At 39.3% G+C, this 18977-nt stretch overlaps 1 protein-coding gene across 1 annotated transcript in view; it reads right to left on the bottom strand.

Annotated features, from left to right (window-relative positions):
• abcc3 (ATP-binding cassette, sub-family C (CFTR/MRP), member 3) overlaps positions 1-16587 on the bottom strand; it is a 59806-nt gene extending 43219 nt beyond the window's left edge. The window contains 1 exon segment of the mRNA XM_046853032.1: positions 16291-16587. Within this exon segment, the coding sequence (XP_046708988.1) occupies positions 16291-16326 (36 nt within the window). The 5' untranslated portion in view covers positions 16327-16587.
• Between the last annotated feature and the right edge of the window lie 2390 nt (positions 16588-18977).

Here is an 18977-nt window from a genome sequence, read left to right as displayed (position 1 = left end):
GTTCCTGTCAGCCTTGGCCGAGCGAAATTTGTCTACTCTTCGTAAATATGTTGTTTTAGCATTCGGAGAAAATCAGGAGAGATTTGTACGTCGAATCCGAAGAAACAACAATTTATACAAACATGTAAACATTTACATAGTGGGTGGAATATTTCACTAAGAGTTTGTACGGAAACAAGCTGCATCTATCCCCCCCCTCTGCAGATTTCCTGAGTAAACCATACGCCAACTGCTGCTATGACACTGCTGGGGTTAAAGATAGCTTTGCCTGATCTAACCATGTGCTACACTCATGTCTGTCTTCTTTTATGTTGGCAGCCAGATGGCCCAATATCTGTCTTCAAAAATTGATGATGGATAAGCTGTGGCAATTTATCCACTTGTACAGTGCAAGCAGTGACGAGACGAACTATAATCAAAAAGACCACTTTGGTATGGTTAATGCCAATATATTATAGTATCTTTTTACATTTACATTACCTCCTCATTTGCAACTGATAATGTTTAGTCTCTTCAATTGTACCTTCCAGAAAACATCTCACTTCACTTCATTAGCAGAACCAGACAACATGAGCCGATTCGTTATCAGTCTTATTGAGGAAGTGCAGCGTGATTACAACTTTGCATAATGAACGATTAATGCAGGTGCAAGCCATGTCTTTGTGAAACTATTAAAAAGCTTCAGGAAGTCCATGTTTCGTATTCCATCGTAATATTACCAATCAATGATTTACGCCAATAAACTAATCAGTGTGATAATTAAACAAATACGAGTTTGACAAGTTTTTAGATATCTATAAAGGAAAACAATGAAACAACTCATCAGGAAGTCATGTTGTAAAAGTAATATCTGCTATCATGTCATTAAGAATATCTCCAGGTGCACGAAATGTGCCAAGTATTTTGCATACAGAGCAGGATATCATTTAGAAAATATGCTGTATGGCATTTCGAAAAGATTGAACCACTACTGTTGATGAAATGAAAATGATTTGAAAACTTTTGAAATGGGGAAATGAGGCAGGACATTTACAGACACACAACAAACACAAAAAGCAGCTGAAATACCACATAGAATACAGAATCATTTTGTTTTTTATATACAGTAATCCCTTGTTCATCGCAGTGGTTACGTTCCAAAACCGCAAAAAACCCTGATAAACAGACACCACCCCAAAAATGCTATTTTCTGTATACAGTACTGTACTGTATTAACATTTTAATTAATTAATTAATACTGTATTAACATTAATAATTATATTTTTATTAATACAATTCATTGTTTTTTTGTTTACGTTTTTTGGTCTATCGTTCTATCCACGAGAGACCGGGAAAATCAGCTAATTAGTAATGCAGCGCTCCCACCGCTGCGACCCGGGTTCGATTCCCGGTCAGGGAACCATCCCCAGCCACTCTCAGTGCCGGTCCCAAGCCCGGATAAATTGGGGAGGGTTGCGTTAGGAAGGGCATCCAGCGTAAAAACGTGTGCCAAATCAAACGTGCGGAGGATCCGCTGTGGCGACCCCTAACGGGAGAAGCCGAAAGAAAGTTTTTTAGTAATGTGGCAAATGCAACTCCGTGATAAACCTGGGGCACGATATTCGACCCGTGGTAAAGTGGGCAAATACTGTATATGGAACAACACTTTACCATACGTCTTTAATTTCATTCAAGCTTAAGTGGAAAAAAACTTTTTAACAAATGGCCTAGTATAATAAACTCCTATCAGCAGCCCCATAACGTCACATACAATAAGTCGTTTGGTAGTTACTTTATTTTGAATACTTTTAAACATGTTAATTGACGCTAAAGTAAAAGAAATGTAAAAATTGTATCTTTATTTGATCAGTAAGGTTGATGTGCTTGATAGGCCAGAGGTAGAATTCGCCATCAAGTTGTATATCAATACCATCATCCGACTCAAGCCAAAGGCACAAGCTATGGCGCAAACCTTTTCAGCCTTTTCATGGCATTTTATCCTAGCCACATTATGTTCCAACAATACAGCATGGCACTTGGTAGGAACTTTGGTTCCCTGGTGGTCTAGTGGTTCGGATGCGGCGCTCTCACCGCTGCGGCCCGGGTTTGATCCCCGGTCAGGGAACCAACCCCAGCCATTAGGGTTGCACAAGCCTTAGTGCCGGTCCCAAACCCGGATAAATGGGGAGGGTTGCGTTATGAAGGGCATCCAGCGTAAAAACATCTGCCAATTCAAACATGCGGATGGTCCGCTGTGGCGACCCCTAAAAAAGAAACTTGGTAGAAACTTTCTTTGTGGAAATTGAGAGAAAGGATTACAAAAAATGACACATTCAACACAAATGAGACTACCTAAATAACACATACGTAAACACAAGACGGAAGCTGGACCCATGCTTACCAATCATGTAAATAAGACAATATTTTTGCCGTAAAGTTGCATAAACTGAACTACGTCTACATTTTTCCATGTTATTATTAACAAAAAAAGAAGCTGCAACATCGGAACCAGGTATTCGGAGATTTGAACAAAATAAACTACAATATGAAGGATTTTGATGGTCCAGCTTAAAAAAACTCTATCTTATTTTTTCTCATGGTCTAAACTTTTCTGCTACTTTTCTTCCTGGGCATCTGCATCCATACACCCCTCCCTTACACCCTGCATGCAATGCCAGGAAATCTCTAAGGGTGTCAAGTCAAGTCAAGAAGCTTTTATTGTCATTGCAACCATATATAGGTGATGCAGTACGCAGTGAAATGAGACGTTCTTCAAGGCAACAAGCTGACTATTTTCTCCAGCGTGCATTCATGCTATATTAGATTGCAGAAAGAAGAAGAGAGGGCTAACTGCTGAAATGAAACTGGTGCTACATAAAATAACATAGAGCTACATAACAGAACACAGAGCTAACGACTAAAGTAAGTTGTCCTAGCCACATAAAGTGCATCATGTGCAATCTGGTGCAACCAGTACAAGATGATCAGAAAAAATACCAATCAGATTTCCAATTCGGCCCCAAGGTGTTGAGGTCAGAGCTCTATAGCAGGCCACTCCAGATCTTTCACTCCAACCAGTGTAAAGCATAAAGCTCTTTATGGAGCTGGCGCTGTTGTCATGCTGGAAAAGGTTCGAGTCTGATTGATTCTGCTGCATCAAAAAGACGGCATATACAATTGTGTGATTCCAACTTTGTGTTAACAGTTTGGGGAATACCCATAATCGTCTGAAAGGTGTCCCAATGCTTTTGTCCATATAATGTATGTCAAGGATAAAGATCTCATGTCATTCATTTGTATGAGTGTATGGCGATCACACTGCAAAAAGGGACACTAAAAAAAACTACACAATTATGCGTTAGGCTTGTGTGATTTACTTTTCCTTGCTCATGATTTAATCACTAGATATCATGATGTCGATGTGATTCTCATTGACCTCACACTGTAACACCAGGGACGACCGAAACACAGATAAGCTACAAGCTACAAGCAAATCAAGGACAAGCTACACAGGAGCACGGAGTCATTTATACCGTGAATCCAAATCAAACATGCGCCCACCAACATACTGGCTGTGAATGCTTTCTGTAGCGGCAAACTGCTCCTGCTGAGCCACCTGGATGCTAGCCAAACTCACAGCTGGCTTTGTGTTCATGCACATGCGTGTGATAGAGAGAGAGAGAGTGAGAGATAGAGAGGAAGAGAGGGAGGGAAACAGACTCTTGTGCCCTCCTGCGTAATCTAATCCTGCAGGAACAGCCAGGCGGTAGTGGGTGTAATCGCTAAACCTGTGGTTGCGGTAGAGAATATGGCATGCGTAAACCTATGACACATGGTTTGTTTTTTCCCGCATGACGTTTTCTCGAACAGTGCTCGACCTTGTTCATGTACATTTGCATCGTGCTAGGAAAGAACACAGAAGTGAGCTTGCAGGTTATTTAATATCTTTCCTGTTATGTCACATCGTATGTTGTATTATACTCCATAATGCTCATGCCAGAAATGCCAGACAGCCATTGCTAGGTTCACAATTTATTATGATTCAAGTGGATAAAAAGGCATTTGCAGTTCACCTCCACTACATATAAACTCCATCTAAGTATATCTTATAGTTACACATAAAACCCTGACCGATAGGTGAGCCCTTCATGCTGTTTGTTTAAGATATAATCTCCCACTGCAGTTCGGGAACGTATGTTTGCGCTCGCCAGGAGCCGCACTCCAGGATCAACCGTGAGAAAATAAAAGAGAAAACGTTTGTAATTCCAAACCGTTGCACTCTATGACACTGTACACACATGCGCTCCAAGCACAAAGGCCTTTTCTCATATGGATTTCCCGTCTGATCCCTGAAACAAAAGTATACATTGTTTTCACCGGACCAATGTGAAAACTTAATTAGGACAGAATTGGCAAGACTAACTAGAACGTTAAATTTAACAGGCTTTATAGTTCACATAATTAATTGCCAAAGCAATGGCGACTAAAACACTTAAAACAATAATAAAAAAATAAAAACAGGATATGATGTGAATGAACAAATCTCAAATTATATATATTATATATACATACATACATACACACACACATATAATAGACACACAAATATATAAAATATACTCACACAGACAGACAGACAGACAGACAGACAGACAGACAGACAGACAGACAGACAGACAGACAGACAGACAGACAGACAGACAGATAGATAGATAGATAGATAGATAGATAGATAGATAGATAGATAGATAGATAGATAGATAGACAGACCACATATATAATAATCTAGTCTTTTGGAAAGATTTTCTAGAGAGTGCTTATGGACATTTGCTCTCATTCAGCAACAAGTTAGTTAGTAAAATCAGGTGATGTGAGGAGGCCTGGGGGCAATCAGAGTTTCAAATAATCCCAAAAGTGTTTAATCAGGTTGAGGTCAGAGCTCTATAGCAGGCCACTCAAGAGCTTTCACTCCGCCCCATATAAACCATATCTTCGTGAAAATGGCTTTGTGCATGTCACCTAGTTCGAGTGAAGGGTAAATTTCATTTTACCAGCAACCGAAAACAATTGTGTGCCTCCAACTTTGTGGTAACAGTTTGGGGAAGAACAACATATTACTGGAAAAGTCAGCTGTCGCAATCCTTTTGTCCAAATAGTGTATTTCTACTTCCTTAAAGTTGAGGTGTCAGACTATTCTCTGGTCTGAAACATTATTAATCATATAGTAAATGTTATTCAATGCAAAGTTCTCCAAGTCTGGTTTTGTTTTCCTGACCACATCAGGTTCCTTGTTGCTTTTTTTAGTCGCTACAGTGATGTACTGGCTTTGCCTGACAATTATATGAGTAACAACAAATGAAGAAGTGAAAGTAAATGGGTTGGAATGATGACCAAAAGGCAGGGGATATTGTCTCTGATTATATAAAAAGTACTTTAAAATTTCAGGCTATTTCACTGAGATCTTTAGATTCATGTTTACACCAACTGTAGTCTCACGACATCAGGTGTACACACTGTGATATACAATAAAAAGGTTGCATGTGACACCTGTACCGCTGCTCATCTAATCAGCCAATGTGCAGTGCATTGAATCCTACATATAAAAGGTCAAGCTTCAGGTAATTTTCCTTTCTTTCTAAAAAAAAAAAAAAAAAAAGTACCTGATATGTATACAAAAACATACTTACTTTTGACAACCATGTTAAGCAGAAAAGCATCTCAAAACACATCACTTCAAACACTGTCCTATTTCAGTCATCCTGTGCACTTTCTAGCTACAGCTTCCTGTTTTTGTTTTCTGTGTGCTTTTCTGTTTACCGTGGCTGAAAACAGTAGTTGCACCAGGCTGAGAAGACTCTGCTATAGGTAAGCAGCTTAATGTAAAGAAGCAACTGGGGGAGCGATTATTAGAAAATGGAAGACACACAAGACCACTGATACTCTCCCTCGACCTGGGGCTCCACGCAAGATCTCACCCCGTGGGGTCAAAATGATCACAAGAACGGTGAGCAAAAATCCCAGAACCACACGGGGGACCTAGTGAATGACCTGCAGAGAGCTGGGACCAACGTAACAAAGGCTACCATCAGTAACACACTACGCCGCCAGGGGCTCAAATCCTGCAGTGCCAGACGTGTCCCCCTGCTTAACCCAGTAGATGTCCGGGCCCGTCTGAAGTTTGCTAGAGAGCATTTGGATGATCCAGAAGAGGATTGGGAGAAGGTCATGTGGTCAGATGAAACCAAAATAGAACTTTTTGGTAAAAACTCAACTTGTGTTTGGAGGAAAAAGAATGCTGAGTTGCATCCAAAAAACCATACCTACTGTGAAGCATGGGGGTGGAAACATCATGCTTTGGAGCTGTTTTTCTGCAAAGGGACCAGGACGACGGCTCTGTCTAAAGTAAAGAATGAATGGGGCCATGTATCGTGAGATTTTGAGTAAAAACCTCCTTCTAGGACAGCAAGGGCATTGAAGATGAAACGTGGCTGGGTCTTTCAGCATGACAATGATCCCAAACACACCGCCCGAGCAACAAAGTAGTGGCTTCGTAAGAAGCATTTTAAGGTCCTGGAGTGGCCTAGCCAGTCTCCAGATCTTAACCCCATAGAAAATCTTTGGAGAGAGTTGAAAATCCGACAGCCCCAAAACATCACTGCTCTAGAGGAGATCTGCATTGAAGGATGGGCCAAACTACCAGCAAAAGTGTGTAAAAACCTTGTGGAGATTTACAGAAAACGTTTGATCTCTGTCATTGCCAACAAAGTGTATAAAACAAGTATTGAGATGAACTTTTGTTTTTGACCAAATACCATAATTTGTAAATAAATTCTTCTAAATCAGACAATGTGATTTTCTGGATCTTTTTTTCTCATTTTGTCTCTCATAGTTGAAGTGTACCTATGATGAAAATTACAGGCTTTTCTCATCTTTTTATATATTTATAAAAAAAAATGTATTATTATTATTTATATATTTTCATCCCTATTTTACACTTAGTTATACATTTTACTTTTATACTTCTTATTTCATTTTATTTTTATATTCTTTTTGTATTTACATGTTGGACAGTCATAAAAAGCATTCCACTACATGTTGTGCTCTGTATGAATGTGTATGTGACAAAAATGTTGAATTAAAAAACCTCTTCCTTGGTGTTTTTTACAGTATTCAGTATAAATCAAAGAGCTTTTTATGCATTAAAATCCCAGGAGATCAGCAAGTTGGGAAATATGCCAGTAGCCAGATGAATATTTCTTTCCCTATTCTGAAAAAGCAAAAACAAAAAGACGTCTGAACCTTGAACCTTTTGACCGGAATCTGCTCTGCTTTGTGCACTGTGCATTTATGTAACCAAGGACAATCATTTCACATTTTAATATATGAATCACCCTGCTTCATTTTAATGCTGTTGATTCATATTTAAGACAAATATTGAAATCAGCTATGTGATTTAAGATCATTCATTTCAGTGTACTCTACATTAAAAGTCTGTTTTTTAACCATCTACAGTCTAAAAAGCCTGAACCTTTTTGGATTATTGGCACGTAATTACAATTTGTAATTACCCTTTTTCTTTCAGTTCATAGTAAATATTGCCCTCAAGCATAAACAACTGAAGATTTTCTTCAGTGACCACATCTTGACTCGTGAAATCAAAAGAAGTGGAGCACATAAAGTACCTTCTGATTTTCATCTCGGTTTCAAAATGACTCAGGTTGTTGCATTCTTGCAAGATGCATTCCTGGGTTTCAGATTTGTTTATGTGAACTCAATTTATATGAGATGAGCAGAGATTTTGCTACAGTGATGTTTCCCAGCTGTGAGAGATTCACTGTGCAAGATGTTATTCGAAATAGATGAAGTGGTAACATGGTGGTTAAGATGTCGGGTTTCTGATCAGAAGATTCTGAGTTCAAATCCCAGCACTGCCATAGTTGTATAAATGAGATCATTCTTATGGTGTCTATAATGTGCTATAAATTAAAAAAAAAACATCACAGCATTATAAGAAAGGTATCATGTTATAGATAACTGACCACTTAAGAAGACACTTTTCGTATTTACAAATGTATTTTGTCACGCTTGCACTGTAGCTGCATTTTCTTGTCGCTATTTTCTGTCACGTGGCTCTGTCACAAACAAGCTACGAATGTCGAAAGTGAGAGGTTTTGATGGTCTGGCGTTAGCACACACACAATGTCTGGTAGGTAATTAGCACTTGTACATATCTCTCTCTTTTCTCTGTCTCTCGTTTTTCTTTGACAGTTGTTGGTCTCGGTCTTGTTTTGCTCAGGTGTATGTTTTTCATGTTCTGGTGCTACTTGGTGTTTCCTTTGTGTTCATTAATTCAGATTTAAACACGAATAATTTACACTGTAATCTGAGGACAATTCTACTGAACAAAATTAGGGTGGCCTATTCATTAAGGCACACCTGTGCAATAATCATGCTGTCTAATCAGCATCTTGATATGCCACACCTGTGAGGTGGACGGATTATCTCGGCAAAGGAGAAGTGCTCACTAACACAGATTTAGACAGATTTGTGCACAATATCTGAGAGAAATAGGCGTTTTGAGTACATAGAAAAAGTCTTAGCTCGTAAAAAATGGTGGCAAAAACAAAAGTTATAATTTTGTTCAGTGTAATTGAGAATAACTGCCTGATATGTTTATATGCATAAGTTGCTTGAGCTCTACATACCGTAATGTTCAGTGTGAAAGGTGATAATCTCCTCCAGATTAAGTGGCTAAACCCCCTTACACTCATGATTAATTAGAGCAGCACCACACCATGCTGAGGTTTGGTGTCAGGACAAATATACTGTTGGTTGTTGCTCAAATCTTGACCCATTTGTGCCCATCTATCAAATGCATTATTAATATTAAAGCCAATGTCTTCTACATTTATCAAGTTTATTTGTATAGCGCTTTTCACAACAGACATTGTCTCAAAGCAGATTTATAGAAATCAACAGTTAAGTTGAACAATGTGTATTTATCCCTGATGAGCAGCCATGGCGAGTGTAGCAAGGAAAAACTCCCTTAGATGTAATGAGGAAGAAACCTTGAGAGGAACCAGACTCAAAAGGGAACCCATCCTCATTTGGGTGATAAAGAGTTTGATCATAAATCTTTCAACAATACAGAACACTGGAGAGTGAGAACTAACATGAGCACTGGAGTATAAGATTATAAGTAATTATATGTAGATTTGTAAGTAAGTTAAGTGCAAGAATAAAAATAAATCTGTTGTATTCTTCTCCGAAACAATATCTTTTGAACAAGATACACTATAAAAACAAATGTTTGTAGACACCCGACCATTCGTATGATCTTACTGAACATCCCGTTCCACATTTAGTCCCCATTTGCTGTTATAATTACCTCCACTCTTCTGGGAAGATGTTTCACTATATTTTCTGAGCTGTTCAGGATGTGCTTCGAAATAGGAGAAATAGAAGCTCATTGGTTAAAAATATCTTGAAAGGTTTCAAATCTCCTGCTATAGAGCTCTGAGCTCATCCCTATTGGATGAATTGGAACACTGACTGCACCCCAGACCTCCTCACCTCACCAACATCACTACCTGGTTTTACTAATGCCTTTGTTTCTGAATGGGCACAAATCTCCCAGAGCACCCGCCAAATTCTGGTGGAAAATCTTCCCAGATGAGTGGAGGTTATTATAACAGGACTAAATGGAAAACTGGACGTTTAACAATGGGTCAGTTTTTTTAATGAAATTTTTATAATTAAATGTTTTGTTCCATAGACTTTTCTTTAACAACCACAACTGCCCAAATAAAGCTGCCGTGAACTCCATCTGCCAAACCACTCACACTCTCTAACATTGCAGCTCAAGCTACTGATCAAATTACTCACACACACATAAAAAGAGACTCCCATCCTCAAATTCTCTACAAGTGCAACGCTCTTCATGACCCCTACATGATCAATATCTTGCCGACATGTTGTTCTTGCCACTGTTTTTGTATCTTTCTTCCCCTTCTAGATTCCGTTTGCAATTGAAATAAAAAGAAACACTTTCACTTGAAAACACTTCCTGCTCTTCACATGGCATCTCTAATAATGTTATCAGTCATCAGAAAAAAAGCAGTCATGCTAGATTTCTACAAGTGAACCAAATATCAGCTATCTGCAAATACGGGCGGCAGCCAGATACATGCACGCAACCCAGTGGCATTGCAAACGATGCAGGTGTTCTTTAAGTGATTTTATATTCTTTAAGCTGTAATGTATAAAAACAGGATGCCAATTGCAGAGTTATAATTCTCTTTAAATGATCTCTTCATGTTCAATTTTTTCCCAAAAAGGTCACACAGTGATTTCTTCGAGGGTCAGAGTTCACTGTGATTTAAACTTCTTCAGCATTTGAATAGAATAGCCTTTATTTGTCACATATACGTTACAGCACGGTGAAATTCGTTCTTCGCATATCCCAGTTTGCTCAGGGGCTGGGGTCAGAGCGCAGGGTCGGCCATGATGCGGCTGATCCCGGAGCACAGAGGATTTAGGGCCTTGCTCAAGGGCCCAAGAGTGGCAGCTTGGCGATACCGGGGCTTGAACCCCCGACCTTCCGATCAGTAACCCAGCACCTTAACCACTGAGCTACCACTCCCCCAGATTCCCCTCAGATTCCCCTCAGATTTGGAATCTAAGGGGAATAACAATTAAATCTCAAAAACTGTTTTTCGTTTTTTTCTTTTCCCCCCCCTAACATATGTCTCATATGTTAATCTGCATTAGTTGCATGTGTTCTACATACTGTACATTCTACAATGTTCAGTATGTAAGGCTTGTGATAATCTCCAGATTAAGTGGCTAAACCCCCTTGCTACAGCACTATATCAGATTTCATCACGTTCCAAGCTTGGGGCCAGAACATATATACTGTAGGTTGTTGCTCGGAACCTGACGCATTTGTGCGACGTATCAAATACGTAATCAATATTAAATCCGATGACTTCTATATTTTTGGTTTCGTTCACCAGGTACATTTTCTTAAGCAAAAAGAACAACAAAATGAGTTGTTATATTTCTTATATTCTTCTTCTATACAATATTTTTTAAACAAAATTCATTTTATAACAAAGGTTTGTGGACACCTGACCATTCATACTCTATGTGCCCTATAGGAGGACACTCAAGATCTTCCAACCATTTGAACCATGTCTTCATAGAGCTGGCTTTTTACGCTCAGCTACATTGCTTACTGAGCTTTTCACATTGTCTAAACTTCTCTTTCTGACCATCTCTATCTGTACATCCCTCTGTCACATCCTGCATGTGATGCCACTTACTAGGAATTTCCTGTTGATCAGAAATACAAGACAGTCAGCGAAGCAAATCATCCCAAAGATGTTTAATAGGGTTTAGGGTCCGAGATCTATAGCAGGATACTCAAGATCTTCCATTCTAAACCATGAAATCTCAACTGAGCTCGCTTTATGCACAGGGGCATTGTCATGTGGGAACAGGTTTGGGTCTCCAAGTTCAAATGAAGAAAAAATTTCCTGCTACTACTTCCAATGACACCAATATAGGATATATATAGTGTGTCTCCAATTTTGTAATAACAGCTTGGAAAAGAACCGAGATGCCCATATTGGGCATTGATTTTAATATGGAAATCTGCTTGATAATCGTAATTCTATTCTGAATTACTCCATACAGCTCTTTCTTTTTTTTCTGTCTGTCTCTTTTAAATAATTCAGGGAAGTGTGGCTGCCTGCTCCATGAGCCGATCATCGGGGACGTTTCAGGACATAGTGCCTCGAGAGAACAAAACGGGAAAGAAAGCAACCGAAAACATTCAAGAAAAGGAGTATGAAGTGTCCTGTTACAGTGAACGGATTATAAAACAGTATGGGAGAAGTGTGACGGCTGTGGGAAGGAAATCTTTTCGATGCTAAACATTTACGAGCTCCCAGCTCTTTCTCATGAACCACACATACAGAAAGATAGTCTTCCTGAGGAATTTTTTGCTATGTTATTAAGTTCTTAGTTCACACATAGTATAACATAAATACTTGCTATGGCCATGTAACCTATTTGTAGAGCCCTGGTCAAAAGCACCTAAAAAAACAAGTAATTGTGATAATCAACAATCAAAGCATGCACTGAGGAGGTGGTTTATACGATCACCTCTTTATTAAAGACTCTGTTTACTGATGAGTCATCGTTACTACAGATGTCCCCAACCGGCGTATGTCTGCAAAAATTGGCACATCCGAACATTACAGAAAGCCAGAAGAAAAAATAAACATTTTGCAATCTTCCATTGGTAACAGCCTGTGAAATGCCAAGACATGATCTAGACGGTGATGTGTGCTGTTTTTACATGCCTTCGAAATGCTGATTCATTTCTGCAAAGCTCAACACGGTACGTTCAAGAGATTAGTCGGAGTAAATCATTAGATTTTCAGGAGTTGATTCTAATGCATGAGCAAACACAGTTTAACTGATAAACCGAGAACTCGATTCTATATATCTCGCCTTGGGTCGAATTGATGGAGTATTTCCAAAGACCACAATTTGTACCCATTTGTACTCATTTCAAGCGTAAAATATCCTTGTTCTGTTCAAGTCAAGTTTATTTCTATTGCGCTTTCCACAACCTGACATTGTCTCAAAGCAGCTTTACAGATATCAACAGTTAAGGTGAACGCTGTGTGTTTATCCCTGATGAGCAGCCGTGGTGACTGTGGCAAGGAAAAACTTCCTTAGATGTCATGAGGAAAAAACCTTGAGAGGAACCAGACTCAAAAGGGAACCCATCCTCATTTGGGTGATATCAAGAGTGTGATTATAGTTTTTAAACAATACAGAACACTGGAGAGTGAGAACTAACATGAGCACTGGAGTGTAAGATTATGAGTAATGTCCTTTCTACAGTCTTTTACAGTCATTTGTGGTTATGAAACTAGGAGCTACTGAGCAATTCATAAAATAGCTCAACATTTGCAATCATCACAGATCCAACTCCAGCTTCTCCATGCCAGAGCCTTTGAACACTCAAAGAGGTCCAATGTCAAAACTCTACACATGAAGAGGGATCCAATTGGCACTGGTACGTCTCTAGATGGTACGGAAAGTTTGCGAGTTCGGCATCTATTTCGCTCTTTTACAATAAAATACGAAGCCTACGATCTTAAAGCATAGATAGACAATCTAGAAATATGTTTAAATTGGTTTATTGTAAATATATAGTAAGAAATAACAAACTAACCTTGACTACACAATATGGACAGAATTGGTATGTGATTGGTAAGTCCCTTTCCACATTTACTTCCCATTTTCTCCACTGTTCCACTCGATTTTGGAGTGTGCTTGTGGAGATTTGAACTCATTCAGCCAAAAGGGTGTTCATCCCAAAGGTATTCAATAGGGTTGAGGTCAGATCTCTGTAGCAATAGATCTTCCACTCCAACCCATAGGTTCATGGAGCTGTGTTTGTGCACAGGTGTATTGTCATGCTGGAACAGGTTTGGGTCTTCTAGTTGAAGTGAAGGGGAAAATGTCATGCTACAGCATCCAAAGACTTTGTGGTAACAGTTTGGGGGGGAACCAGTCAGGTGTACCAATACTTTTGTCTATATTTTTATTATTTAAGATATTTTAGGTTAGATGTGCTGTTGGAAGTATGAGGAACATAATCACACTGATTTGAGCGCTCGTGTGTGAGCCGAGCATGACGAGCAATCGCCCTTAACACTCTCATTAACTCCCGCTCTTAAAACTTTCCTCTCTTTTTCTCCTTTCACACAGTTCCCTTACTCACAGTAATCTCCCCGACCCAAAACATTTCAAACCTTAAGAACCCGGCTTTCCCACAAAGCAACCGTTCTTCAGCAACATGAACAGTTCAAATGTCCGTCGATATTAAATCACTCTTATCCACGAGCGAAAGCTCTGCTCCAAAGTGAACGTGGACGATAGAAGTTGCCCGAAGGCGGAGCGAAACGCAGCCAGGCGCATTGTTGAGTGCACATCTGTCTTCCCCTCCTCCATCCTCTTTCGTTCAGCCTGACGGTGTAGCACACGGCGTTTAAATACACAGGCTTACGGAGTGCACGAGGGAAATCTAACACCCATGACGCTGAAGCTAAGCTCCTGAATTACAAATCGTGCCCGAAAGAACTTCAACCTTTGAACACCATTTTGAACTTTCAAGTTTTTCTTGTCTGCCAACCCGAACCCTTCGCTGATTAGCTGTCGAACAAAGGACATCGAACATTCCAGGATAGATCTAAAATCACTAAATAAGTGGCTTGAGAGCTCAGGTTGCACCTTGCACCTCGAGCAAAACCCCTAATTGCCCAAAGCTCTTAGACGTTCTTCTCCCTCACCTAAAGTCACTCTTTACCATTGTGGAAATGCCTTAGATCATTATAATGGGGTTCATGTATAAGCAGTGACATTAAGACCTGTATATTATTACTCACAGTGAAAGTGGTAGCTCAGTGGTTAAGGCTTTGATCAGAGAGTCAGGGGTTTGAGCCCTAGTATCGCCAACCTGCCACTGAGCAAAGCCCTTAACCCTCAGTGCTCCATGGGCACTGTATTATTACTGACCCTTGTATCAGTGGTTAAGATGTTGGACTTATGATCAGAAGATTGTGAGTTCAAATCCCACCACCACTAGTTGTGGGTTAAGCAAGGCCTTACCCACAACTGTTGAGTTGTTTTACTGAGATAATTATAATTACTCTGGATAAGAGTGTGCCAAATGGCATAAATGTAAACTCTGTGAGGGAAAATGTGTGGGATGCATACAGTATTTCCAATTGCTGTCTCACCTCTTGCTAGCCAAAATCCTATGAATTAAAATTTAATTGTGACTGTCTTTCAGCAGGACAAAGGTTACTTAAACCAACTTTTACCTACATCACAAGCTCCTAACCTGCATATGCATAATTTATTCTGTATCGTTCCGCTCCAACACGATTGGCCGATTGCATGACTGCATAAATAGGTAATGAAGTGAACGTGAGTGAATTGAATTGTCCCAATATTCAGGGCCGTTTTTTTAACCAAGTAGAAAAGAAAACAACAGGCATATAAGAAATCTACAAGCTTGAAAAGAAATATGTTTACTGAGCTTTGTAGGTTTAATGGAATCTTATAGTAAGATAGTATAAGTATATTCTATCTATCCATCCATCCATCCAGCTATCTATCTGTACCACCAACAGCGAAGCTGATATTCAATCTTCAGTGAAAAATGAAAATAAATGTAACTCAACACCATTTTGGCAATGTCCCATATTGAGCATTATTTCTACAGGGTTCTGGTTTTACCATCCTGACATATTATATAAAGAAATTATATGCGACACAGCTGTAAAGAGGATTGCGAATTGTGTTGTGTATGATTTCTTTAAATCGGTAATTCACAGGACTGCGGGTACAATGATGAGGAAATCAATGAAATTATGAAATTATGATTCTGCCTTTTATCATTGATGTGATTAGAGAAGACTTTGGGACTCACTGGAGAAGACTGGCAAGTTCTAACATCTGTACTGGGCATACATTTTGGCTTTTTTTAATAAAATATCCAATGTCCATTTCTAAGATGGCTGTACAGGCATACCTATGAGTAAAAACATAACCTTCTGAAAGATATATTTTCACATACACACATTTATATTTATGGCATTTTGGCAGACACCCTTATCCAGATCGATGGTGACTTTAACTTCCAAACAAGCTTGGATATGTGAAGAAAAGAGTGAATGAATATCTCATGTATATGCGACAAATGACATAAACTGAAGGTCTCGATTATGACGACCTAATTAAATATGTAAAAATGTTTTCGAATTAAATGTGTACATTTTTCAAGCCAAACTTCAAGCAAACTGCTGAGAAAAATCCTATCATCTCTTTTACATCTTTTCCCAAACCTGTATGATTGTACACAGCCAGTTCTGGAAGTCTATTAGGTTGATATGGTTGAGATGAATGGAGATTGCATGAACTTTCATTTCAGGCTCAAAGTGAGAAAAAAGGCAAGCAGGCAGCCATGTCACTTTCTTCTAGATGAAAGTTTAAGTGGTTACATGGATGCTGGAAGTAAGTTTCAAAAGAAAAGTTCAAAACAAGCAGTGTTATTTTGTACTTTCTGTTGTAGCAACAAACATCTCAATTCCCACTGGCGGTTCTCCATCAGGCTCCAGAAGCCTTTATGCCATAGAAACAACGCAGCTTGTTAAAGGGAAAGTGGACTCTGTAATGGATCTTAGCACTGAGTCTTTCTGGTCGTGAGAAGGTATAAACACTCACCCAGAAGGGACGATCAGAGCCGCACAAAACCTCCATCTGGGCGCTGCTCCTCAAACCCCCTCGGTTCCTCGGGTGGAATGGACGCTGCTTCGGGTTTGCTCAAGTTCTACTGATCGACCAGATAGGCATGTATATAATAACACACTCACACTCACACTCACACACGCTTAGTCACACTTCCTTTCTCACACACTCGATGGATCAGCGGTGCGAGAGATGGATAGTGCAGGAGAAAGTCTTGGCACCCCACCCCCTTTCTCCACGCTATCGCCGAGCAGGAAAAGTCATCCGGAGGTTGTCAAGACACGCAGGTCTCTGCCCACAGCCCGCCCCTTTGTGTAAACACACTCACACACACACACACACACACACAGTACAGTACGTGCGCCACCCAGATTCGAACCTCAAGCACTAATGCATATATTTTTTCTGTTTGTTTGTTTGTTTGTTTTCATTTTTATTTTTACCCACACACACACACACACACACGCTTGCTCTTTCACAAACTACCTCCTAAACACATGGACATGCACTCACTCTTTTACACACCACATCCATAAACCCATACATTCCTCAGACCTTCAGCACAGGGATAAATGGTAAAAGGTGGTTGGTGGGTGCCAGAGGTGGGAGGTAATGAAGAACAAATACTTTATTACTGTGCTTAAGTAGATTTCCAGTATCAGTATTTAACTTTTTTTACTTTCACTCTTTTCTGTACACAAACATCTACTTCTTACATGTTCAAAAACATGCTCGTTACTTTAGTTTTTGGTGACGATCGATGTTTTTTTCTTCTCACTTCGCGCCATTTTCAGTCAATCAACCTACTTCCTGTCATTGCGGTTTTATTTTTTCAATCTATCACTGGTGTATCGTTTCCTGGATCTCACACACCACAGATGTAGACTAGTTTGTGAAGAGAGCAGACAGAAAGCAACAAGAAGTTTGGGGTTAACGTGGATGAGACAGAGGGAGTTTTAAACATGACTAAGAACATTCCTGATCATCATCATCTTTTCTCTGCTTGTGTTCTATATGACGGATGATGTTCAGCCTGGATACATTCGTTAGAAAACAACATTTGTTTTGTACTAATATATTAAATAAGGCTGTCAAAATGCTAATTCATTTTAACGGCACTACTGATCCGCCAAGTCTCAAATCAGCCAAAATGCGGCACGATGCGACCCTCTGGGGGTCGACAAAAGCGTTTCGTCGCACTTATTTTCCTCATAACGCCAAAACGAAACTTTTTTGATCGTATTGATAAGAGCAATATATCAATCTGTAAAGGGTCTACTTTTATTTGTATACACTCATAATAACAAAAACGCTGTTCTTCTGTAAAATAAAGAAAACAGACAGGGGGCGCACTTTGCCGTCTCGTGAAACTAAAACAAGTAGTAGTAATGGCTACTTTTTACTTAGGTACATGTCAGAGGCTTTACTTTACTACAGAACTTCTATACTTTACTCTTAATTAAAAAATTATAGTCGGTATTTCGAAATTTATCAGAATATTTAAAAAATATGATTATCTGTACTGCTACTTAGGTAAAGGATGTGTATATTTTTGCCACCTCTGATTGTAGCTTAGTAGATAAGGCTTTGGGTTACTGGTCAGGGTTCAAGCCTTGGGATCCCCTGCGCTCTGACCCCAGCTTCTTACACCGCTGGAATATGTGAAGAAATTTCCCCTGTGTGATCAATAACGTATTCTAAGCAAAATTTTAATGTCCAATTGCAACACTTAGAAATGGAAAGTATGACAATATCATGATTTAGTCATTCCTCATCGAATAACATTTTTAGGACACCATCCTGGTACAACATGGTATATAGGGTATATTTGTAGATCTGTCCTGATTCCCCGTCCTCGTTCTTTGTCCTGGTTCTCCGTTCTGGTTCTCTAGGGCCAAGGCTTTATTCACCACCATGGTGTTGCAGATCAGTAGAGACAAGTCTTGTGATCATCTGTCTGTCATATGCAAGGTAGCATCAAAACAATGGTTTAAAACTGGATATCTGGACAAAGAAGTGTGTGCATTTATCTCAAATGAGCTAAATCTGACAATGCATTCATTCTGATATGTTATATACAGTAACACTCTATACAGGGACTTATTGAATATGGTGGAAACCTCAGATAATCTAACAAAAAAAATTATCGTATGGGAAGGGACATTTACTTAGAAAGACATTTGTAGAGGTGGTCAGTGTGAAAGCAGGAATGTCTTTGAGACAGAGGGCTTTGGGATTTTTAAGCATCAGTATAAGATGTAAAAAAAAAAAAAAACAAAGGGAAAAATAACGAATATACATTTTAGCTAGTGAAAACAGGACTTGTTTCATAGGATATCCACACATGAAATATTTCTGCAAATTAAATCAAACCTATGACTTGACCATACTTTAATAGCTGAAAAAATTGTTTCTGTGGTTTTTCCAAAGGAGCAAACCCACTTACACGTCTCTTACCCTCGTCCATAAACACATGTTGGACTCCTCCAGTAGTGGATCTCCCTTATAGAGCAAAGACATGCATTAACATACAATAACTCCTCTCCGCCAACATCCATTAACATACACACACACACACACACACACACACACACACACACACACACACATGACACCCAAACTTACAGATTCTTTATCTTACTATAAACATATGCACATACTTC

This window comes from Silurus meridionalis, chromosome 7, assembly GCF_014805685.1.
Source record: "Silurus meridionalis isolate SWU-2019-XX chromosome 7, ASM1480568v1, whole genome shotgun sequence".
Lineage (NCBI taxonomy): Eukaryota > Metazoa > Chordata > Actinopteri > Siluriformes > Siluridae > Silurus > Silurus meridionalis.
Note: the sequence above shows the minus strand (reverse complement) of the source record. Positions and strands in the feature narration are given on the sequence as shown.